Source organism: Rhipicephalus microplus, chromosome 2 (assembly GCF_043290135.1).
Source record: "Rhipicephalus microplus isolate Deutch F79 chromosome 2, USDA_Rmic, whole genome shotgun sequence".
NCBI classification, from domain to species: Eukaryota; Metazoa; Arthropoda; class Arachnida; order Ixodida; family Ixodidae; genus Rhipicephalus; species Rhipicephalus microplus.
This window is the reverse complement of record NC_134701.1, coordinates 36,183,561-36,210,260: the sequence shown is the minus strand read 5'-3', so window position 1 is coordinate 36,210,260 and position 26,700 is coordinate 36,183,561. Positions and strand designations below refer to the sequence as shown.

General features: G+C 43.4%; 1 protein-coding gene across 8 annotated transcripts in view; it reads left to right on the top strand.

Annotated features, from left to right (window-relative positions):
- The window catches only part of LOC119169139 (uncharacterized), a 748,171-nt gene that overhangs the window by 632,097 nt on the left and 89,374 nt on the right, over window positions 1-26,700 (top strand). For all 8 annotated transcript variants that reach the window (XM_075883059.1, XM_075883033.1, XM_075883044.1 and 5 more), the window contains one exon: window positions 9,280-9,367. In XM_075883059.1, coding sequence (XP_075739174.1) covers window positions 9,280-9,367 — 88 coding nt within the window. The remainder of the gene's footprint in view (window positions 1-9,279; window positions 9,368-26,700) is intronic.

Sequence of the window (26,700 nt, the reverse complement as noted above, 5' to 3'; positions counted from 1 at the left end):
TAGCCTAACATACGGTTTGCATTGTTAATAATGTTGCTTATGTGAACGGACCAGGTCAGGCAAGAAGTAATGTGCACACCTAAGTACCGGTAGGATGAAACACAATCGAGTAGAACATTATTAAGATGGTACGAGGCAGGAGTGGTTGAAGTTCGACATACGCGTAAAACTTTACACTTTTTAATATTAAGGTTCATTAGCCAAAGACTGCACCAGTTTGAAATAGCGTTAAGGTCGTTTTGTAAAATACTAACATCGCTTGTGTCGTTAATTTCACGAAATATCACACAATCGTCAGCGAACAGGTGTATGTTTGATGAAACGCAATCAGTGAGGTCATTGATGTAAATTAATTATAAGATGGGGCCCAGGACTGAGCCTTGGGGTACGCCCGAATTAACAGAACATTCTGGGGAATTATATGAGTTGGCTGCAACAAACTGTGTACGGCCACACAAAAAGTGTTCCAGCCATTTGAACACATCACAATCAAGGTTAAGTTTGCTAAGTTTCAGGAGCAGGAGATTATGGGACACTTTCTCAAAGGCTTTTGCAAAATCTAAAAAAATACAGTCCGCTTTTGAGCGACGGTCAAGAATGCAGTGAAGCTGGTGTGTAAAAGACAGTAATTGGGTTTCACATGAAAATCCCTTTCGAAAACCATGTTGTGCATCCGTGAAAAATGAGTTGGATTCGAGAAACGTTACGATGCTTCTGTACAAGACATGCTCCAAGACTTTACAAGGAATGCTCGTAAGGGATATAGGGCGGTAATTTAAAGGAGATTCTTTGCTACCTGATTTGTGAACGGCGACCACCTTACCGATTTTCCCCTGGATGGGTAGGGACCCGCTGTCAATGGATTGTTGAAAAAGTTTGGTAAGAAGAATTAAAGAATACGAGGCCGTACCTTGAAGAAATTTAGAAGTTATAAGATTGACACCAGGGCTTGAAGAGGGCTTAAGTGACTGTATTATTTTAGAAATTCCCCGAGTGTCAATAATAATTGAATTCATGAGTGGATGATCGTGCAGTTTTGGGGAAGGAAGAGATGTACTGGAAGAAACCACAAAATTACTACAAAAAAACCTGTTCAGAACAACCGGACACTCAATGTCGGGAATGGATTCGTCATTATGGTCCAGCAGTTTAATTGAATCAGTCGTGCTTGGATTAATTACACGCCAAAAGCTTTGGGGATTGTTTAGAAGCAGGCTAGGTAAGGTACTCTGGAAAAAGTTGGATTTTGCATTTTTGACAGCGGATACATAGGAATTGTTAGCTACTTTGTATGCAACCCACCGAGCGTTTGTGGGCAGCAGTTTCGCTTTACGGTAAAGGCGCTTCTTGCGGTTTGATAGACGTTTTAAGTAGGCATTGTATCATGGAGCTCTGGCATGCGAAGAGATTTTGCGAAGCGGGATGTATTTGTTGGTTAGCTCGTCGACTTTTCGCAGGAATAAGTTCCAGTTAGCTTCAACTGTACAGTTGTCGAAATTGTCTAGAAAAATGTCAAGAAAATTGGACAGTTCAATGTTAATGGCATCGAAATTTGCTTTCTTATAATCACGAATTTGCTTAGTTGTCTTGCGTATTTCTAGAGCTGGTACTGAGATGTCGAAAGAAAGGATTAAATGATTAGATAAACCGGGTAAATTAGTCATGCACGAGACAGAGTCGGGGCGTGAGGTAAGTACGAGGTCTAGTACCGTTGCTGTGCTGTCTGTTATTCTCGTCGGCTGGGTAACTAGTTGGGTAAGGGTGAAGGTTGAGCAAAGGTTCAGAAAGTCACTAACTTGTGAGGAACTTGAAATAAACATGGGCGATTCGGAGGACCACATGATTTGAGGGAAATTAAAGTCACCTAATTAAAAAATCGGGGCGTTTGGCAGGCGAGTTACTACGGTATTAAGAACATCGTGTAAGGAGGCAGTAAAAGTTGGCGGGGCGTTAGGGGGGGCGATAACATGCCGCAAAAATGAATTTCTGGTGTGCCACCTCAACACACGATAAGATAATTTCAATATCGGTTTCAACAGCAACCTGGTAAGAATCGTGTGCATTCAAAACAGCAAGCATAACGCCACCGCCTTGGCGAAGGGTACGGTCACAACGGTAAATTGTGTAGCGGGACGCATCGTAAAAAATTTCCGTGTTCTGAATGTTATTATTCAGCCAAGTTTCGGTTAACGCGATAACATTAGGTCTGCACGTGTCTACGATAAAGTTAAAAGAGTCAAGTTTATTAAGCACTTTCCTGACATTCGCAAGAAGTACAGATAAGCGTGACGGGGGCGGCAATCGCCCACATCCCCTCGCGTCTTCCTATCGTGTCTCTAGGTTTGCTGTTTGCGTAGCGTCTAGGCCGTTGTTTTGTGATGCTTTGCGTTGATGCGTTTCAGGGTGGGAAAAGTTACTCGTTTCTGTTACAGTATCGGTTAAAGAGTCATATACGTAGCATTGTTGGTTGACATACAGTTTCGTGTAGCGCAATTTGTATTTCGGGGATCCAGGTAGACCCTTAGCGAATTCAGACAGTTTCTTTCGTGCCTCACGAGTCGCAGGCGAAAAGCCTTCGGATACCGAAATACCAGATACTTTAAGTTTATCGCGCGCTGATAATACCTTATCTCGGGTTTTAAAGGAACAAAATTTTATTATAATGGGGCGGGGTGTGGATGCAGATAGCGTCCCTATACGGTGAGCTCTTTCGACCTCTGAGGGGAGTATTTCAACGCCAAGTGCGGAGTGTAACGCGGCAAGTGCTTTCTCCTCCATATCGTTCCACGTTTCTTTCGAATCTGATATACCATGAATAACGACATTATTTCGTCTGGAGCGATCCTCTAAGTCATCCAACCGCGTCTGTAACATCTCTTGTTGGGACATCAGATGGGCGGTGGAGCTCCTAATTGACACGATATCTTCCTGGAGTGCATTTAGGGTTTTCGATTCATGCTCCAAGGTTTCAAGGGGGGTGAATATATCTGAGAGACTAGTTTTTATAGTCTCCTGGTTATCTTTTATTGCTTTAACATCCGTGGTTAGATTGGCTTGGCTCTCAGTTAGATGAATTGTTCGTTCGTTGATACCTTTAAGTATTTCAAGTATGGCGGCACTATGTACAGGAGTTTATTCTTCACCTATGTCTGCGCTGGAACTGCGAAGAGTAGGGGGGCCAGGGTTAGTTTCTACGTCGCCTGAACAAAGCAACAGCAAACTCACATCTAAGCATTCATTCAAGATAATACACAGCTCACGTGGGCATGGGAGCACGACTAAGAAACGATTGTCACTTTTTTTAGCATGCAGTGGAGTATATGTACACACCTGTGGGGCGAAGAAGATCAACATGTTAGCCATGCTTTCGCAGTGGCTGCTCCCATGCCCACTGAAAGCGGGGAAGGATTTCCGGAGCCTTAAGTAGTCTTTGGGTCCAGGGGTCGCTGTGGAGTCGGTGCACTTGTGCGCAGAAGTGAAGGGCAATGACGATGCCTCGATGATTGCGCGAGCAGAATTGTCCGGGAAGGCTGGTACCGTATCAGCGTCAGCACCGAAAAACAGGCACGAGGCAGGGCAGGGTGTTGCAATCAGCAGAAAAGCTGACAAGGTCAAAACAACCTGTGGGGCGAAGAAGATCAACATGTTAGCCATGCTTTCGCAGTGGCTGCTCCCATGCCCACTGAAAGCGGGGAACGATTTTCGGAGCCTTAAGTAGTCTTTGGGTCCAGGGGTCGCTGTGGAGTCGGTGCACTTGTGCGCAGAAGTGAAGAGCAATGACGATGCCTCGATGATTGCGCGCGCAGAATTGTCCGGGAAGGCTGGTACCGTATCAGCGTCGGCACCGAAAAACAGGCACGAGGCAGGGCAGGGTGTTGCAATCAGCAGAGAAGCTGACAAGGTCAAAACAACCTGTGGGGCAAAGAAGATCAACATGTTAGCCATGCTTTCGCAGTGGCTGCTCCCATGCCCACATCACATATCTCCCATGCCCACATCACATGTTTCGTACATCACATGTTTTTATCTTGTCTGTTGGAACGTGCAGGTTCATAGTCGGTGTTCAAATGCATGTTGTATATATTTGGAAGAATCATATGATGGTACAATAATGGAAAACTTTCTCTGAGGTCGTGTTTGGAAAATACGATTACTGCAGGAAGACTGCCCCGCCGCGGTGGTCTAGTGGCTAAGGTACTCGGCTGCTGACCCGCAGGTCGCGGGTTCGATTCCCGGCTGTGGCGGCTGCATTTCCGAGGGAGGCGGAAATGTTGTAGGCCCGTGTACTCAGATTTGGGTGCACGTTAAAGAACCCCAGGTGGTCAAAATTTCCGGAGCCCTCCACTACGGCGTCTCTCATAATCAAATGATGGTTTTGGGACGTTAAACCCCACAAATCAATCAATCAATCATCAGGAAGACTTCTCGTTACTGTGATTGGCACATTTAAAAGCCTCTGGCTGATGTGTTATGAACAAGTCTTCATGGTTATTTTGAAATTGAACACTTATTTCCCCTTTGATTTTTTTCATGATTCATTGTTTTCGAATATGTGTGTCAGATAAAACTTAAATGCCTCACCACTGACGTATTCGTTGAACTTGGCGACCATCTCTCGTTCTGTCCATGATGCAACAGTAGCGCGGCATTCAAAGAGGTTGAAGAAGTCTTCTATGGGTCGATCGTCCACTGATGCTGTGTACCTCGAGATGTCGAGGTGTGTCAGTGATGATGCCATGGTGCTAGTCGTAGGGTACAGCAAGGATCTGCTTCTGCAGTGCACATACGATCAAGGCATCGTGTTCAGGACTTCATTGATGATGCCTGGCCGGTGAAGTGGTTGCCAAGTCTTCATTCTGTCGACTTGTGTCACATTACGATGACTGGGAGGCGTTGTCTGGCTCATACGCCATGTTTACTCCAAAGCTCTTTTTCCACATCGGCTTCTCTAACCATGATTTCGTACATCACATATTCATATTATCGATCCATATTCATACTATCAGTTAGTTAATAGAGAAATATGTGGAATACAACTAACACCTATACATCATCTTCTTAGATTACGAGAAGGCGTTTGACTCAGTCGAGATATAATGCAGGCACTACGGAATCAGGGCATCGAAGAACCCTACCTAAACATACTGGAAGAAACCTACAGGGGATCCACAGCCAGCATAGTTCTCCATAAAGAAAGCAACAGAATACCAATAAAGAAGGGTATAAGGCACGAAAACACAATCTCTTCAATACTGTTCACCGCATGCTTGAAGGAGGTTTTCGGGACCCTATATTGGGAAGAGTTAGGGATAAGAGTTACTGGAGAGTATATTAGTAACCTGCGATTCACTGATGACATTGTCTTGATGAATAACTCCGGAGACGAATTACAGCTCATGATTACAAAACTGGACATGGAAAGCAGAAAGGTAGGTCTGAAACTTAATATGCACAAAAATAAAGTACAGTAAGACCTCATTAGTTTGAACTCGATTATATCGAAATCTCGCTTAATTCAAAATATTTCTGCGGTCCCGTATTTTGCAGTGTAAGTCTGAGCAGATAATTTGAAACAGCGGTCAGCACCAGTTCGGTTAATTCGAAAACTTAGGGTGCCATGTGACAACTCCCGTTCCCGCCCTCACCGCAAATCTGCGGAAACGACGACCCTTAAGAGCCACAAGGCAATGTAACGTAGCGATATTGAGTGGCAGCTGAAACACCCCAGCCCCGCTACTTTTAACGCAAAAAGAACAATAGAGAAAGAGATAAACTGGTCTCGTGGTCAACCAAAATGTGTGCCTGCGGAAAACAGAACGTGCTTCACTCCAACACAGCAAGATGCACGAGCAGCAGATTGCATGTTTTTTACAACTTTAGTGCGTAATGATCTTCAATTCAATTCTATTTTTTATTAATAATTAGCACAGAAGGAGGTCCGAGAGTTACAAAACTGTCAGGGGGACTCTCTATTAGTCATTTGTCAATATCAGTAAATTGCATATAATCAGAAAAAAGCAGTTAAAGAGTAAAAAAGTTACAGCTTTGCCACAAAGGTGAAGCAATGATTGAGATAGCAACAAATTGAAAGGTCACGCGAAGAATAGCTAGCAGATCGATGTGCCCCGCATTTCTCACACACGTACTTACAGGTACAGATGAACGCAAATAAGCGACTCCGCTGTTATTTTGCTGTGTCCGAAAAGCGTGTCTTTTTCGGAAACGGAGACTGTGCAGCGAGTATACTACAGAATCGTTCCGGTGAAAGCCCAAGGCGTACCATTCTCCCCACCGCAAAATAAGAGCGTGCACTCGTGAGGGTCCACCCACCCACCTTTTCACAGGGCAAAGTACGCGTGGGAAATTAAAGCAGGTGCCGCCACGTTGTGCCAATCTGGCGACATGCGCTCATTGTGCAATCTCACTAGTAATGCTGAAAACACGATAGTTTCCCTGAGATGCCCATCGCCAGCGGTAAGTGGTAGCTATAGTTAGCTTGTCGTTTCAACGTTGAAGGAGCTGCTTCTTTGTGGTTAACGCCTCGCACTCACAAACAAGAGGTTGGTGGTTCGATTCCGTGCGCCAGAGTTTTTTTTTGTTTTTGGATTATTTTTCTTTCTTGCATTTTCATATTACATAAATACGTATACATATATGGTGAATGACATGGATGCCGGCAGCGAAATTCAGCCAAGAGTGTCCATATCATTGCTATCACAACAAAAAAAAGATGTGAGAAAATAATAAAGCAGGGCATTTAGAGAAAAAGAATAATAATGGAAAGAACCAACAAAAGGTAAGTGTTTAAAAGAAACGTAATTTACGAACAAACTGTACAGAACTCATTATAAACGATAAAAACTGCAATCAACATAACCTATATTAACATAAGTGTTTGCCCATTTATTTCTGAGATTGTAAATAAACTTCATAAAAAACAGTTGGGCTAAATTCACAATGTAAGCGAATCTCCAATTGCCAGTTCCTCTAGCAATTTGCGCACTCATACTGCTGGCTGAGTTCTTGCCTGCAACGTCTACTTCAAAAAATAAATTCAAAGGCTTTAATGACCATGTTTTCCAGCCGAAATATATAGCAAGTTTTTGTCACAGTGGCAATTATTAAATTACTTATTTTACCAGAAAGAATGGGCGAATGGCCGCATCATGACGTGCTAACACAGCGAGGAGCAGGCGACATGCAGCCTGTGTGTCACTACTATGCTGCAGTGAAGCACATCTTGTTTTGCGCAGGTGTGCATTTCAGTTGATCACTACAGCATTTTCTTCTTTTTTTTTTCGGTGGAAGCAGTTAGGTTCGTCGTTCCACTGTGTATGTGGCTAAATTAAGACCAGGTATTGCAGGAAAACAATCTTTGAAGCCACAAACTAGCTGGCACAGCAAACGATCAGCCATGATTACCTTGAATAATGTCAAGTTCTTTGCATCTCACATTTTGTATGTTCTGTTAATTCGAAAAAACCACTTAATTTGAAGATTTCTCACATCCCAAGTGACTTTGAATTAACAAGGTTTTACTGTAATGTACAATAGTCTCAGCAGAAAAAAAGCACTTTGCGATAGGTGGAGTGGTGCTGGAAGTTGTAAAGAAATATGTCTACTCAAGACAGGTGGTAACCGCAGAGTCAAATCATGAGAGTGATATAAATAGAAGAATAAGGATGAGGTGCATCACATTAGGCAAGCATTCTGAAGTCATGAATGGTAATCTACCACTAGACCTCAAGAGGAATATATATAATAGCTGTATCCTGCCAGTACTTTCTTACGGAGCAGAAACCTAGCTGGAGGCTTGCAAAGAGGGTGCAGCTTAAATTGAGGACGACGCAGCAAGCGATGGAAAGGAAAATGATAGGTGTAACCTGAAGAGACAAGAAAGGAGCAGAGTGGATCGGGGAACAAACCAGTCTTAAGGAAATAATAGTTGAAGTCAAGAAGAAATGGACATGAGCCGGGCACATAGTATGTAGGCAGGATAATCTCTGGTCATTAAGGGTAACTGGCCGAATTCCCAAAGAAGGCAAACTCACGAAATTTAGGTGGACCAATGAGATTAAAGAGTTTGCAGATATAACATGGCAATAGAAAGCACGAATCCGGGTTGATTGGTAGATGGTGGGAGAGGCCTTTGCCCTGCAATGGGCGTAGTCAGGCTGATGATGATGATCATCATCAAACTATTCCCACCACAAATTTAGTGGCGTGCCATGTACAGAGGCTGCTACAGACAAAATATCATGCCCTCCCTCTCACCCCTGCCGTGCCTCCTCATTTCATGAGACATGCTGGCATTGTGGACAAACGCAGAGCTCTCATGAGCACACTCGAGAATTTGAGCTTCACCAAGTCATGACCTCAGAGTTTGCACGCCGACAGGTTCCGTGCAATCTTGGAGGCCGGCAGCACGCACACTGTCTGGCAATGAAGACGAAGATCGCAGAGTGGTTGAAATCTGCTCCGACAGGTTGACATCTGCTCTGATCTTACTTAGGTGCATTCCATAGCCAATGAGATCAGCAGGCTGGGTGACGTTGTGTTACTAGAGCATGTTGTTCTGTGAATGGCCAGTTGAAAATTGCTGAGTCGCAGGTATTCGCAGCTTAAAAGTGTTGTAATAAATGCCCTTTATGCAGAGCTCAAATTTGTCTTTAAATGACCCTGAGTATTTCGGTCCACCAGCCCAATGTGGTTGTACAAAATTGTCAAAACCATTTCAGGGTTTCTTTTAAAGGACATAGAGGGCCTACTCTCATGACAGCTTGTAGGCCCTTTCTAAATTTTTTTATGCTTTTACACATAATGCCAGTGTACTAGAGCAAAAATGACTTGAACATTTTGCACGCAATACACGCAGGCCCTCAGAATTTTGAAGCTGTTGTTTTGTGTTAGTATATTTTTGTCATGGAGAGGTTTGGTTTAACTACTGAGAGGTCAATCACTGTGCATGTAGCAATATGTCTGTGTGTATGAGATTTGAATTTCAGAGATTGGGCTAATTGATAATGAGAGAAACCAGGACAAGACTAAAGGAAAATGACAAATGCATGTCCTTGTCATTTCCTTTTTGTCTTGTCATTTGGGCTATGGGATTACATCATAAATTAGTTGTGTGCTCACTTTCGAGACTCTTTTTGAACAAAAATTCTCAGTCCATGCATTTTTTTGAAGCATCATGTAGTGTATAATGGTTAGTATTTAGCATGAGGCCCCCTACAACTTACTATTTCAGTGCTTGAAGCGCCTGCTTTCTTCTTGCAGGGGTGGGCCTGCACATTCACTGTTCCGGGAGAACGGCTACTATGGATACACACCCAAGACACTGGTGCACCACTATGCCACGGTCTGGGTGAGTCTACATTTTTAACATCGCAGCAATGGCGCTGCTAATCACAGAATGTTTCTGCTAGCACCAAGTATAAAAAAAAATTCGTCATAGACATTATCATTTCCGATTAGCACAGCATTGTTCTGAGCCAAATAGATTGTGTTAAAATATTTTTTCCAGTCCACCAAGCTTGACAATTTATGAAAATTGTTTAACTTTTTACACAGTAACATTTGAAAAAAATGCTTCATGCAACAGTCGAGCGTGTGGAGGTGCTATCACCCCCTGGAAAGTCGTTCGCACCTCGTAATAACGCATGTTTGAGGTTTGAGGTTTATTTTTATTTTTCTGTTTCCTGTACATAGGAAAAAACAAAGCAAAAAGCAAAAAAGCTGTAAAGCCTGATGGAGGGTTTTGCTTTGAAGTACAGTCTGGTACACAACTTGGATGCAGATAAAACAACTTTTTACACAAAGACTAACAATCAGCAAATATAATCAGACAAATAAACGCTACAAAGAGAAAAAGAACAGAACAATAAGTATAATAGAAGACAAAATACCGATAAAGAAAAAAACATCATTATCCCAATATGTAGAATAGGTGAGATCAAAACACATTTGCAGACAGATACATTTCTAAAGCGAACAACAGCATTGATACTATACAGTTAACAATTTAATAATTAATTGAAATTTCATAATAAATATATTGAATGCAATTATAAAGAAGAATTCCCTTGAATGTATTTTCGGAAATCTTTTTATCTAGGTCAACTACATTTTCAAGTTTATTGAGCAGACTGGCTGTTTGATAGTCAGTATGCTGCTGAAAATAGATGGTCCTAGTTCTTGGTGTTCTTATGCCAGGTGTACGGAGGCAGTACTCAACACACTGAGAAGAATCAAACATGGGGTATAGTTTGTTATTTTTTATGTACAAAAATAAGTTCTAGTAATATACACTCAAACCTCGTTATAACGAAGTTGTAGGGAAGCCACAATTATTTCGTTATAGCGATAATAGCAGTTTATGAAAATGTATGCTCAGATGGGCGCACACCTATAGGCATGCAAGGAAGGAAACCGCCTCGCAGCCAGATGTACCGCTACACGACCACACGTGCCACGGAAAATAAACTCAGTCGAATCTCATTAGTTTGAACTTCCATGCAATTTGAACTCATTGAGGTCCCGTCAAAGCTATGTATATTCCAATGAGCAAAAAGGCCCTGTAATTCGAACGCACAAGTACTTGCGACGATTAATTCGAACATACCGTGCTCTGAAAATGCTCTCAGCACCATACTCAATCTCCCGGTAGCACCTCTCAAGGCTGCGCACAAAGAAGGAAAAGAAGAAAGGGAAAGAAAAGACTGTGGCGAATTGTTTTCTCTCTCTCAAATGCCGATCTGCGATGCACCTGTGCCACGCTTCTCCTTTTTCTGTCTCGGCACATAGAGACCCTTCTCCTCTCAAAGCCGCACGCAGAAAGAGAGGGAAAAAAAAGGAAAGCTGTCGCGGAGAGTTCTTCTTTCTGGGTGCAGAAAGTAGCAGCCATGGTAGCAGCGGAGACGCAGTCGTTGCCGTCGTGAGAGAGAAATCGTTTTGCACTGCGGTGCCCCTTCTCGGTCATGTGACCTGCTTAGCGCTTCCTCAATCTTCTCCGTTGGCTGTGTGAGGAGGACGGCTCTTTCGGCCTCGCGGGACGTGGCTTTAAGGTCGGTGTGGGAGTTTTTAAAGAGCTGCGCCGAACGAGTGCTGAACTACGCAGAAAACGATATACTTAACACACTATGGTCGTTTTCTTATAGACTATTTCATAGACTAATTTATAATTTAGTTTGTTATATTTATTTACTGGTCAATTTTACTTCGATGCGACGAGGTTTAAAATGCATGGTTCTCAATGGAGCTTTCAAGAGGAACTTTATTTACTTCGTTACATCTATTATTTCTTTATATCTTGTAATGTTATAACAAGGTTTGAGTGTATTTGGTTTGTTTGTAATAATAAATATTTGTAAAATAATGGACGTGTGCTAAAATTTTGCGGGTGACCGTAGTATCCTTTGATTAGTCGTAGTACTTTTTTCTGTAATGTAAGTGTAACAACAGGAATGGTTCGTCACGTTTGCCCGTGCATGGTCAACAAAATGAATGACACGAGATGATACCAGAGTAGATTTTAAACAACATTTAGAAGGACAAGGGACTCTATTGACTATCAGAAAGACAAGCACAGAAGTACACACTTAAACTGCCTAAAGAACGAGTGGCTACTGTCCAATCTACGTGGCTACACGATAGCTCACAGTTGGTCGAACCAGGGTCCCAAGGAGGCGACAGTTCACGCACGGTGATGCCACCTGTTCGTAGCAAGATCAGGCACGCAGGTGGCGCGTGCGGTCACAGCAGGAGACAAGGCCTCCGTGAGGCCTCACATTCATAGACAGATTTCAGCCATCTCAGGTGGCAACGGAGATCCGGAACCCATCATCCCCGTCACGCATGCTGACATGTGTTACAATAATGTCTTATAGTTCTGTGCTGTCGTTGTTTCCCAACACAGGACACAATAACTTAGCCTGGAGTAGAACAGTGTAAGGCTTCCTTTAGCCAAAGGGGTAATAAATGAAATAGTCTGTACATACATACAACACTTCTACTTAAGTCTGCTACTAGTTGATTTATGTGTTCATTCTAAGAAAGGTCTCTCAGGAACCAATCGTGCAAGAATTTTTTGTACCCTTACTTGTTCTAAAGGCTGACCCTCAAAGGAGACATTTAGACTTATGTTTTGCGACTTGTTGATCGGTGCAAACAACACAAATTTAGTTTTACTCTCATTTAGCCACAACTTGTTTAGTTTAAGCCAGCAAGACAACTTATTTAAATATGTGTTCTCAGTACCTTGAAGTTCAGGGATTGAAATAACCAGCAAAAAATATTGGTGTCGTCAGTATACATGAATAATTTAGGAGAACCTGGAATATCACTTAAGTCGTTAACATAAACTATAAACAAGAGAGGGCCAAGTATCGATCCTTGTGGCACACCTTTGGTAACATTGGCATGCGGAGATATCTTTTGATTGATAGTACTCTGTTAAGTAATTCTGTAATAGTTTATCAGCAATGCCACGCGCATTGTAGTTAAGTTTTTCTAAAAAAACACTATAATGCTCAGTATCGAATGCTTTGTGAAAATCAATAAAAAGTTCGAGCATATAAGCTTTTTCTAAAAATTGCTTGGTTTCTCATTTTTTAAATTAAGTAATGCAAGCTCGGCAGATTTGCATTTTTGAAAGCCAAATTGGGCGTCACTTATGACATTGTACTTCACAAAAATTTTTGTAATCTAATAATAATAATAATAGCACTCTCAAAAACTTTTGACAATATCGGTAGTACCGGTATGGCTAGGTAATTTGCAATTTCTTGGTCATTGCCGTCCTTGAAAACTAGGCACACGTGAGCTATTTTTAATTCATTAGGAAATACGGCGGCAGCAAAAGTTAAATAAATAAAATAAATAATAATATGTGTCAACACAGGGGATATAACATCGGTGACGTATTTTATTAGTATAGATTTAATGACATCATAACCTGCTGCACAATTGTTTTTAATTTTTGTTATTAGTTCTTCAGTTTGATGACATGAGATAGTGTGCAGGACTATGGACTTAGAAAAGCTGCGGACATTTACGGCCAGTTGTGGAACCTCATCATGCACCACTTTATCGAAATGACAACTTTTTCTGAAGTATTTATTCTTTGCTATTGCCACCTCTCTGTTACCAAGAACACTGAAGTTAGCCTGAAGCTTGGATTGTGGCTCTGTTTTATTCGACTAGAAAGATTTTGAACCCGGTTCCAAATTTCGCTAGGATTATCACTTATTCTACTAAATAGGTTCTCATAATACTTAAGTTTAGTGTGACTCAGTTCACAATTTAGCTGGTTTATGAATTTTTTTAACTCACTGAGTAACTTCACATTGCGCATCTTGACGAATGCACGGTACATGTTGTTTTTTGCAATTGTTTTAAATGATACACTGTTTATCCAAGGTTTTCTCATTTTCTGGCATTTTGCATTCTTAACCGACAGCGGAAAAGCTTCATTATAACATTTTATAAGTTGATTAATGAATAGCTTGTATTCCGAGTTAACATCCCTTTCCTTTAACATGTGGTTCCAGTCTGTCGCAATTACACGATACTGAAATATTTCAAGTGTCTCAGCATTAAGCTGACGAGACCGCACTTTATCATTGCTCTTGCAAACACTGTTGCAAGAAGGAATGGTGCAAAAGATTGGCAGATGATTGCTAACATCTACTGCCAGCAAACCAGCGAGACAAGATGGTAGGTGTGTGTTCGTCAAACATATGTCTAGTAGTGTCGCTGTCTGTTAAGTTAGCCAGGTTGCCTTTGAAATTACGTTATTGCAGGCAAAGGAATTTACCAATGCTATTAACAGGCGTGACGTTGTATCTTCAGTCAGCATGTCTATGTTTATGTCTACGTAGATAGGCTGCATTTAGGTTTAGTAGTTCCCGAGCGAGAAGTGGCACTATGCTTGCGCAGGTTAGAGATGACGCTTAGATGCCAGCAGCACCGCATGGTCCGCGGCAGAGATGCTAAGCGGGCGCACAAGAAATAATTGCAGATCTATAACGTGAATGTTGATGAGAGAGCGAAGCTAATATCTGAGGTCCATAATATAAAAGATGAACAGATGCCCACCAGTATAAAGGATGGACAGGTGCACGTACGAACGAATCGATAAATGCATGGACCAACAGACGGATGCACAGACATTGTTTGGTGTATTTTAACACAATGTGCATTGTGATTGCTCTATATGCACAAATGTTCTGTGTACAGTTCTCATTAATGTATGGTATATGTAGCACTTATGTTTCGGTCCAATGGGAAGCTACGACAGCAATGGCCTCAACGAACATCGCAAGAGCCTAAGGAGCTTCTCTCATATAAACGTTAGCGGGTAAGGCTTATGGGGCCAACACCACAGCTGATACCCTGTAGATCCTTCATGGCGAGTCGATCATCGGCGCCGCCGCATTCACGCTACTTTATTGTTATGATTGTGGCTATTTTATCAGTAGAATTTTGATGAACAAAGACTTTATAAGGGTCAACTACTTCTTGCTGAAAAAGTACATGATGTTTTTTGTTTTTTGTTTTTTATCTTTTATCTCTTCGCTGTCTCTCAAGAAAGCCACATGAAAAGGATAAAACCATGCCACGGTGTCCTCACTCACGCTTCTGTCACTTAACGTGTGTTCGCACTTGGCCTCAAATTAAGAGAGCAAAAGCGGCAACACTCACTGGATATTCATTCGTTTCACTGCCAAAGCAGCCGGACAATCGTGGCATGAAGTCTACACAAGAAAATCGGTCCTGGAGCATCCACACTTGGGAAGCGAAGTGAAAACGAAAACCCCACAGCAGCCAGAAAGCCCTGTCAACGGGCTTCGAAAACATTCACATTCATTGACCCTCTCATACATGCCGCAGCCGCTGCTGTCTTCGTAATATTAGGACTTCATCGTGAGAATTCTGTCATACTGTTGATGTGTAATCTTTGCTTAGCACCCCCTGTAGCTGCATATATATTGTGTGTCACCAAGTTTCTGTTTAAGTTGCTAGTAGCGCCTGTGGTGTGTGGTTTTGTGTCTTTTTGTGCTACATTATAATTATTAGCTAGCACCAACTAACCCGAGAACAAATCCTACTTAGTCATCTGAAGGAATGGCTCCTTATAAAATAAATTTGTTTATTTATTTACTTGACAATAATGCTAACTTCTGGTGGAGTCGTTCTAGAGTGAGGTTACAATCAAGAATGACACATAGAACTTTTGAGGGAAAACAGTAGTGTAAAATCTAGACAATATGAAACAAAGAATGGTCGGTGCATCTAGGGCAATCCACTCAACGATTGTTTGTGGAAAAAACAAATGCTTGCAAGCATTATTAGCCATTTGATATGGAATGATTGAAAAACGATGTCGCATCCTAGTATGAAAACTTGTTGAAAAATACACATAATTTGTGGGGGAGCACGTGCGCCGAGCCACCCTTTCGCATTTACGGCAGTGGGACAGCCTAGTTGCAAGTACATGTCTGTCCCTTCGGGACACGAGTCAATAAAGCATCTTGCAAAGGGATGAAACACCCCGCGGCTAGCGCTCGCGATACCCATTTTCCGGCCCAGGGAACGGTTTTCCCCTCCCTCATTGAGGGAACGCATTCTCGTCAGGGAGGGGAAAACCGGGATAGTAGAAAAAACTAGCGTGCCTACCTTCGGACGCTCTCTCTGGCACTGGTGACGAAATAGAAAGGACGAACCTAGAACACTCTGCTAATCAAGGACGACAACGACTGAGGCGTAAGCATGTACCCTCTTGTTATCTGCCTAGAGCGGAAGTCCCTCTATGCAACATTTACTCGTTATTGCTAATGTATAGCAATAAAGTGTTGTTTTGTTGACCTAGCCTGTTGGCTTATTTGCCCGAACCAATGTAGCTGCGATGACTCGCGCTATGGAAAGGGGATGTTCATTGTGCATAGTACGACTGTGTGCAGCTGAAACATTAGCTAGACTCCTGCGTCAGCTGTATATAGGGTGAACTCCCCTCAAATTGGATATGCTGTCTTTGAGGTGACCTTTAACTATTTTAAGCATAAAACGTAATTGTACAAATTTATTCCTCTCGGAGGTGTGCTTTAGATTAGCCTTCGCCACTAAGTTTGAGGCCGAGACCCTATCAAAGTGATTAAAAATAAATCTGCATTTCACTCACATATGTTCAGTATTTGAATATGCATGCATCAGCTGGGATGCCCATATTCATCCGTAAATCCACCTACCACACACACACACACAAAAATCAGAATAGAGCTGTCCTATTTGTCTCTGGACAGTAGCTTCAGTGTCACTTAAAGTAAGCATGCACTTCACTGGCAGGTCTTAAAAGAAGGTACCATTCAAAAACAGGCATAGACAGGAGTAAATGCATGATACTTCCATCATATATTTCGCTTATAAAAGCCCATGCCTTGAAGGTTTACTCATTTCCTAATAGAAGTGACACTTTTGTTATTCATTTCTTTGTAAGATCATGAGAACGTAGAATGCTCTTTTGTCAGATATTGTAGAAATACAGTGTGCGGCGACTTTTACCACTCTTTCTGCATAGAAATGAAGGATTGTTAACCTAGTGATGCATATACTGTAGTATCAGGCGGCGAACGCGCCACACTGAGAACACAGGGCACGGCACTGAAGCACGGCCCGACAAGACGTACGCAGCAGCCGGTAGCCAAGCAGGAACTCCTTTGTTATATACACAAGCAACGCTATATATACATATGTACAACACCCTCTAGGGGCCTGCAAACCGGTTGCGAAACCGGAACTTAAACTGACACTACATCATGCCCCCCTTGAAAAGAAGATGATGCGGGTCCTGCACGCAACTAATGCACAATAAGAATAAAATGTGCAGAATATCTAGAAAAGTAATTAATGCACAACATATTAGCGTGAAGAATAACACTGAAAACACACAAAAATGCAAAGGAAATGCACACTTAAGAAAGAATAACATGTAACACAAGCACACACTGCACGAATCACAACTAATGATGAATTAAAAATGTATAGCATGCAACAAGGCACATTGCAATTCACCTCCACATCATCCCCTCCTCTGAGAGAGGATGTCTGCATAGTCACAGTCATGTTTGAGTCTATGACGTCGACGCCTGTAGCGGTACCATTTCAACGACAGGCATCTGAGCTGTCACCACTCACAGCAGTCCGGTGGAGGAAAAGAATAACCCCATGAACTCTGCATCCAGGGTACTTTTGATGTAACAGGGGCTGGAACAAGCAAGTAATGATGCTCCGATGGAGCATGGCTCGGTGCCACTGATGCCAAGAGCAGGAACGGACACGGTTGGGGTAGCCGCGACCAGCGGAGGCACCTCAGCAGCACATAGAATAGGGACTGACTCCGGAATCACGGCTAGAACGCTTGGCGGTTGCACCTCCGGTGGACAGCAAACAGAAACAGTTACCTGGAGATTTTCCCCAGTCTGAAGAAGTATAGCCGGATCAGTAGGAGCAGCATGCAGAATGGGAGCAGGCACAAGCGAAGGATAGACAACTGATGCAGGAAGAGTATGGTCAGCAGCGGCAGACCTGACCAGAACAGCCATCCTCGCAACAGCATTCCCACTCGAAGCGTGTGCAGTCAGGGTATGCTCAACTGCAGGACACAAGGCAGGAGCAGGCGCCTCAAGAACATGATCAGCTGTGACGCCAACAGGTGCAGCCCCAGGAGCACACTCTCAGTCTGTGCCGGAATCGTCGTAGCCACTTGCAGGACAGTAACTGTATTGGTCACCGTTGATGTGCCTTGATGACCAGTCGACTCCGTAGTAGTGTGGCAGACCCACACGAAGTGCCCACAACGTCCGCACCGCGATCATGTCCGGCTCCTGGAAGGACAAGCGGCGGAGTTAGCCCAATGCCGCGTCGAGCCACAGCGGTAACAGGCACCCACGCGAGCCGGCGGCGAAGCTGGAGAGGAGGTGTCCGCAGCACTGGAGTGTGAGAAGGTGCACACAGAAGTCCCGCCGGAGCCATCTTGCACCAAAGCTTGGGGAGAACGGCTGCCTTTTGGCCTGCCATTTTGAATGGCTTGGTGAGCTGAGCTGCCATATTGAACCAGGCACGATGACACGGCGTCGACTTGCACTCCCGATAACTGTAGCAACATGCGATCTATGTGCTCTTCCTCCCTCACTATGTCGAGCGCCTTCTGTACGGAGAAGTCCTTGCCCATCTTAAAAAAAAATTATCTGTAGGTGCGGCGACGCTATGCCAGAGACGATCTGGTCAAAAGCGAAGATATCCCCTGCCATACCGAATTCACAAAGCTTGGCTACTCAGCGTACTTCTTGAATGAATTCTACTGCCGACTGGTCTGGGCCCTGACGCAAGACTTTGAAGTGGGCGTGCAAACACGCCACGTCCGGTTGAGGGTCAAATAGTTCATTCAGCAGCGCAAGGGCTGCGTAGAACACATCCGGCGCTGTCTCCCGAGTTGGCCGGTCGGCTCATAGCTGCTGCTCATCTTTGGCGGCAGGCAGGTAAGTGTAGAGTCCCTCGACGCCCAAGGCGTTCAGGAGCAGCGCCTTCGTGTGCTCTGGCGTGACGTCCCTGGCAGCGGCGTCGATGTATACCTGTAACACAGGACGCTACTGGCTCCATGTAATAGGCGGTACACCGGGGCACTGAAGGAATGGAGGTGTAGGGATAGCCGCGTTCATGATTGCCGAAGAGAGCGTCGAGAAGGCAGTTCAGGAAAGATGCGCACGTCGGTAAGCCTCGTGACCGGACTGGCAGGAAAAGTGTTGAAAAGTAGGAAGGTATGCAGGAAATACAGTACCGGTGGGACAGATTGCACGGGTGCCGAGTGGACCGCACAAGGAAGGAGGCTGTATGCCCACCTTATGGCCTGATGCTCGTCGTGGGGCATGGAAAGATCCACGTCGCCGCACGGAGAACGCGGAACACGGGGCCGACAAGAAGTTTTCGCTTAGCTACCGGCTGCTTCGTACTCCTTGTCGGCCTGTGCTGCAGCGCCGTGCGTTGTGTTTTCCATGCGGCACGTCCACCGCACGATGCTACATATACCCCTTGCTGTAATATGCCTGCTGTGGAGGTGCAGGTGCCTAATAAATAATAAATAAGTTAATAACCACAAGTTGTCAAAGTGGAATAGCCAGGGATATAACAGCTGCACAATTCACGACATTGTGCGCCAAACTTATTTACCGGCACCATCCTGCGCCAAACCACCTCTGTTGTGCCAAACTCGTTTGTCAGCGTCGTACAGCACCACTGCATCTTAATTTAAATGCAGCATGCCACAGCCATCAAGCGTCGAGCTTGAAAATATGACTGAAGCATCATGTTTTCAGTTTCATTGAAGAATTTTTTGTTATAAAGAGAGGGAGTTTCCACAAGTGTTGGGACCCTGCTCTATCTTTTTTTCTCTTTGCTTGATATTTTTTTCTTTTTGCATGGGGTTTCAAGCTCAACACATCAATATATTGTCTATGAAAAACTAACAATTAAATATTAAAATGGTATTTTAGGTCCAATATTGCACAGAACCAAGACAATAAAACGTTACAATTAGTATTTCGCTGTTGGGAAGTACTTAACCTTCAAAAAAATACAGGATACAAGCACATATTCCCAGACATTGTATTTAGCATGAGTGCGGCCATTGCGAACCAAACTGTATCAGACAGTACGAAAAGGACAACAATATTGTGTGTACTGAGCTAATACCTGCTTCACAAACACCGGAGCTTCATTGGTTTTTTCGACTAGATAATAGTTGTCATGCTGCTACAGGACAGCTTTCAACATCGGCTGAGTGGTTCAGGTGTTTGCCGCAAAAATTGTGTGGCACTGCAAGTCTTTATTTTCCTTTTCATGTTATTGTAAGTAAAATAACAAAACTTAAAAATACACATGTGTTTGTTCTTTTTGTTTAAGGAGTTCAAAATATTGTTTATTCATAATTATGGATGCCTGTTTGGTTTTTACCTTGTTGTGCAGCGATACTGTGGCCACATTATTACCACTGGTCAATGTTGCCACGTTTGTGCTGTTTCTGCTTCCGTCGCTCAATAGTCATCGAAGTTTCAGTGGATATGAGGGGTGCTCAATCGACTCAATAGACTATTGACTCAATAACCTTCGAAATTGTCTGTGTAGAATGGATGCTCAGGCTTTATAGGTAAGATAAGGCTATCGTTTTAATGGCCTTCTATATGCCTGCGTGTCATGAATTAGGCTATTGCACAATTTAGCTTAATGTTTGCCAAAAGCAGCTTTGAACAAATGCTGCTTCATAATTGCTGTGAAACGGTGCTACATATGTTTTGAACAGTTTTTCTGACGGCCAAAACTTGCTTGAAAAGGTCTTTCTAGCTACTCTAAGCCTGCTCCAAAACATTTTCTGAATGCTTCAAGCCTGTTACAAAAGGCGCTTTTGCCTTCTGCAAGGACTGCTCCCAAACCCATGTACCATATTTCACCACTGAATAGTATAAACTAATGCGACAAAAAGCTACTTGGTTTATGTTGGCTTGTTAATGCACTTATGAAAGGGAGACCCTATGAAGGACTCATTTCATGCTCATTTCATTACTCTATGTTCTGTGTTTTTGTAGTCTGTTCTTCGTAACATCTCTCTACCGTAAATGCATTTGCTAAGCCAATAACATATAGCTAAGTATTGTGATGCGGCATTGAAAGACTGTGCAAGGAGGAGGAAGAACTGACTCGAGAAATCACTGATCAGCAGCTTACGATCATCTTTTCTGTTTTATTTCTTGAACACTTATTTCTCATTGTAAGTAAATTCATCACATCTGTAGCAGTCTTGGTGGAGCTGTTGAATACTCCAATGCTCTGGACAAGCCAGTCACTGAAGGCGTTCAAAGAAGCAGACGTCTAGCCAGTCTACCCCCGAAAAACACCGACATGACCGATGCCGAAGTAGGCAAGCGGATGGACAGCGCCACTGCATCAACCAGTGCCATGGCCTTGGATCAAGCTGGCCGCAGACCTAGACCATATAACTGCCGGGCGCCTGAGCCATGGATCTGCTCAGGTAAAACTGATGTGGATGAATGGCTAAAAAACACTATGAGATAGTGATTCGCTATTACAAGTGGAATACGCCGGCAAAATTCATGAACATAGCATTCTTTCTCGCTGGCACTGCCCTGCTTTGGTTTGAAAATTATGAACACGTGCTCGCCACCGTCTTTGTTAATAAATTAAGAACCTGTTTCCGGGACACGAGCTCGAAGAAAAAAAAAAGTTGAAGAAACAGCCCAGCTGTCTGGTGAAACGGTCTTGAAGCTTTGTGGGATCGTCAGCAGGCATATGTCTGATGAAGACAAAGTGGGACACTTGTTAAAAGGCATTGCTGAAGATGGGTTCAAGTTTCTAATCACCAAGAAAAATCTGAGCACTCGTGCGTAATTTAGGCAGCAGTGTCGCGCATTCGGGGGTCTGAAGACCAGACGAAGCATCCCCTCTGTTGCAAATATGGACAGATACATGTGAAGACATTCTCTTGATTGTCCGTCTTGCTGTTCGAGAAGAACTAGCGTGGCTACAGGCAGCGGATGCTCACTACCAATGCTCCTTTGACGCTTGTCTTAAACTGCCATCATAGTGGATGCGAAAACGTCGTATCGAGGGCAGACTGCCAAGAGGCATATCTGAACACCCACCGCCAGTATTTAACTGAAGATAAGGGTCACCGCCAGATGTCATCACCCCAGTGGACTGCTGCGGAATACCTACTATCAGGGCTCAGAAAATGTTCCTGCAGAGCAACCCCAATTTCGCGTACCTCTGCTATTACTAATGTGACCCCCGCAGCGGCATCTACGCAAGCAGGCGTTTGTTGCGAAGCGACACCACGGACCCGAGCTAACGAGGGGGGGGGGGGAGGGGTTTTGACTCTCCTACACCTAGCCGTGCATGGCTGAGGCGAGTCCTGGGAAAAGGGGATCGGGGGGGTTGAACCGACTCTGGGTTATTGAACCTTTAGGTCTCCCTGCCGGAGGCAACACACCGCTTTAGCCTCAGCCTCACGTAGATGGCACCCCTGGGCCCACCCACCCAGGAGAAATCGGCAGTCGTCTCTTCTTATTTCTCTCTCCCTGCATCTTCGTCTTTCTCTCGAGCTTTTAATCTGTCCGGTCTTCTATTCTTTTTACATACTTCCAGTTTTCCTTGTGGCGAAGGTTAACCTTGTGTATATGTCCTTCCTTGGGCATTATATATTTGGTTATAGTGACCATGTACAGCTGGCGTCTGTGCTCCCATATCATGCCTCAGCGTCCCCACTTTGGGCTCGGTGGTGGGCAGCTGGCATGGCCACCAAATATGTTTCCACACTTATGATCACCAACGACTTTCCTAAACTTTCCCGAAGGCTGAGGAGCACCTGCCTTTCAGCCTTTGGTTTCAAAGGGGTTGAGGAGGCATTCGTGCTATTTTACAGTTGTTCTCTTGTAGATGCTATGGTCATTTGTAATTCTTTCCAGACGCATACACCAAATCGTGTATCACTGTCACAATTTTACAATTTTATGGTTCATACATGCATTTAACGCTTTTATATAGCATGTGCTTTTAGGCCTCTATACAGCCGTTATGCACCCTGTCATCGCAGTCATTGATCATTGCTTACATCGTATCAAAGACGTGACGCTCTTTGGCTACCCATGGCCCTTGCGCCACAAAACTCCACTAATCATCATTATTACTAATGTGAGCTGATAACCCCCTGTTAACTACTCATGCAGCCTCTGAGGGCATATTTTGCACTTCTGCTGCCACCAGCCACGGGCACTACACTCTTCAACATACCTGGCTCGTCCACTTGACCTCTACGCCTGTTGTCCACCTTCTAAGACGCTTGCCAAACAGATTGCGCGATGACTCCCTAGCCTCCAAGCGAAGCCTTACTCTGCCTCCGACACGATCACACTGTTTGCCATCCTCGCGTCACCGGTCGCCTTCCCCGTCCCAACTGGGAAACTAGCTGGTGTGACCAATGAAGGTGCAGTCGTGGAATAATCTGATTTGCCAATTCCTTTTTCTGCTGTGATACTGAAGAACAAAGTGTGTGTGTGTGTGTGTGTGTGTGTGTGTGTGTGTGTGTGTGTGTGTGTGTGTGTGTGTGTGTGTGTGTGTGTGTGTGTGTGTGTGTGTGTGTGTGTGTGTGCGTGCGTGTGTGTGCGTGCGTGCGTGCGTGCGTGTGTGTGCGTGCGTGCGTGCGTGCATAAACAGTCTAAATGGCATCGCTCTTGAAGACACTGGTGCTGTCATTTCGGGGTTGAGCCTCCATTTCAAGGATTGTTTTTGAGGTCACAAAAGTATATTTGCATTGAATCATAACAAAACTTAGCAGAACTGGAGGTGAAATGTTGTACCCTGGTTTTATTTTTATTCAGTTCTTAAGATTGGTAGACAAAGTTTCTGAGCCCAATTCACTGTGTTGGCTCGCACAACTCATGACGTCATTTTAGGTATAGACCTCCTTTGCAAATGGGGCGCCACTCTTGATTGGGGAACAAGAAATTTGTTTACAAAGTACTTTGCCAAGTGCCGCTATACATGACATTCAACCTGAGCTCACCAACATATTTTCCTTGTCTGAAGACATGTAAATCTTTAGTCGGATGGCAGTATTTGTTCCCATAACCTCTTCTCGCATCCGATTGGGACCCTGCACTGAACTTGTCCAGCCTGATAATGCCAGTGCTATGAGGAAGGATGTATTATTTGTGTATTAATTGTGTATTATTTTAGTTATCAACGGACATGCTTTTTTGTGGACAGTTAACGCTTACGTTGCTCTCCCAGCCGGGCTTAAATTGAGAACGTTCGAGTAGCAGACCACGAGTAACATCAGAAGGGTTTAAGAGTCCTCAGGTACCAGTCGGACAACACCGAACTATTCGGCCGAATTGCATGCATAATTAACAAGTCACTGCCTTCTCCCGAGCAGGTTGTTTTCTAAGATGCACTTGCATGCTGCGCGATCATCGCTGATTTTGCTCAAGATGAGCGTTCTTTAGGCTTGTGCAAATAGTGCACTTTAGGTTCGAAGCGAATAGTGATTTCGCTCAAATTTCTAATTAATTCAAATCGAACTCGAAGGGTGTGTATCAGATATGACAAATGTGGGAATATTTATCATGACCCAACTAACCCGTACAGTATTCTTTTTTAATTGAAATAAGGCCTCTGTGGAAGTGCCATTTTTTTTGTTCAAAAGAAGTCGCAATAAATTTGAGTAGCAGCAGAATTTGACTTTCTGTTGGATGCAAGTGATAACCTGTAAAATATGTAACATTTTGAAATAATTATACCTAGAGCATATAAGCTATCATAACAAGCTTTTAAGGGGACAGACTGGTTGGTCTTTGGGACCAAAAAGTGATAAAAAATTCATTTTTTAAAATTGACATATTTGATTTCTGCAAGTATTTTTCTATCTCTCTGCAAATTTTCACGCACCAGGAAGCAGTAATTTTTTTGTAATGTCATTGTAACTGTCCAGATTCTTGGTGCTGTTATGCAGAACCTGCAAAAAAAAGGGGGAACCGACTTTGAGGCTTGTTTATCATTTGCCAGCACCTGTGTATAAAGCTCTACTACCAATTTATGAGCGCCTTTATGAGGATTGCAGAACATGCACACCATGATTGTTGCTTTTTGAAGAAACTGTGTGCTTTCAGTCTTTTTTTTTTATTTTTCTCAAAAAAAGTAAATTTGGGACTATTCCATTTTGAGGCCTCAATATCTTTACACCTAGAGAAGGTAAAACAATTATTCTTTTTGGAGTGGAAACCTATATGTGTGTAGAATGCAAGTATGGGAGCAGATTTTAGAGCACATGCCTTTTTAAATAATTACTAATCAAAATGGTGACCTAATTCCAACTGCTTTTGAAAATGGATAGTTCATTTTGCTGTAAGATAACCAATAAAGGCCTAAAACAAAAAACTCTTCCATACTTTCACTCTATAGTCATTAGTCTATGTTGGCATATCCCAAATATCACTTCTAATTAAGCACTTTTTTTTCTATGGCGGCCTTAAACAATAGGGGGTGAACTTAAGTTATCGCAGGAACAAGGTGAGTTACAGGAAAACTAATTTAATGTTTAAAATCAGGAGAAAAAACTGCATAACACTGTGCAGTTTGATCAAGATCACTGAAGAAATAAACAAAAAATGTTTAAGACCAGTCTGCCCCCTTAAGCATAATAAAATGATGAATTGATTTGAGGGTAGCAAGTTCATTTAAAGGGGCCCTGCAGCGCTTTTTCAACTAGCCATGAAGCCACTAAAGAAGCTTACTGCCTCCAGAATTTACTACCGCAAAATTTTAGAATTAGTCTAGTATGAGCAGAGTTGCAAACATTTATTGCATGCTGCAATTGCATTCTCTTTTCTCATCCTAACAAAAAAGCTGGAAACTAAGCAGAGAGGGATGGCACAGGGAAAGGAAAAAAATCATGCGTGCCTCTGGACCTTGAACACTTTCTTTTTCTCTTTTATTTTTTTCTTGGAATACGCAGCCTTTTAGTGCAATCGCGCACGTACGCGAGGACAAGCGACGGTCTTCTGTGGCGGCCCAACTAACGACCAAGCGCGCCATGCTAAAGACAAGTGATTTTTGAGCTTGTAGTGTCACAGTGGTATTTAGAGCATGTAAACAGATAATAAACAAAAGACAGAGGCATACAACTCTTTTGGTTCCGACATCGTGACACTCAACTACAAAATGCTTGGTAACATTTTGGTTCGCACACAGTGGACGGGAAGGTGAGAAAGCAAACAAGCGCGAACTCACAACTCAGTTTACTGAAAGAAATACCCGAAACATGTGTCTCGGGGAAGCTCAAAAGCGCATGTGCATAAAAACAAAACAAAATAAAAGCAAAAGAAAGAACAATAGAAGAAAAGCAAAAGAACAATAATGCACCATGACACTGCACTTTGTAAGTTGTAGAAACCACTTATCTGAAAGTTTTTGTCATGGTGCGTTATCGTTCTTTTTTTTTGCTTTTATTTCGTTTTGTTTTTTATTCACATGCGCTCTTGAGCTATCCTAGGATATATATTTCATGTATTTCTTTCAATAAACTGAGTTGTGAGCTCACGCTTGTTTGTCTTCTCGCCTTCCATTTTCCCATCCACTGCGTGTGCACCAAAATGTTACCAAGAATGTCCTCAGACCAACTCGCCCAACTTTCCATGCACAAAACACTTGTGTATTAGAATAAGTACGTCCACTTTAGGGAGAAATGTTCTTATCGCACAATTTCTTCCCGTTGAGAAGGCCTCACGTAGGATGGCCTACGAGCTGTGCACTAATTCTTGCCGATATCGTGCAGGCTACTATTGCAACCATGGCCTTTATTAGAATCAAAGTTCACGCCTGCTGCTTGAGCGACCCCCCTTTTCCCCGCGTCTTTTCACGCTCGTTCAAGATGGGTGGCGTGTCTTCTCTCTGCTTGAGCATTCTATGGCAGTTCTAACACGGGGTAGAATGTTAACGCCTGCGCCCTCCCATAGACAGACATCGTCTGTCTTGTGTAATCTCTGCTTGAGCTGCACTCATCACCTCAGCTTCCGCAGTTCTACGCACAGGTCAAACGTACGATGCGCGGGGAATGGTAACAACTTGTAGTTCACA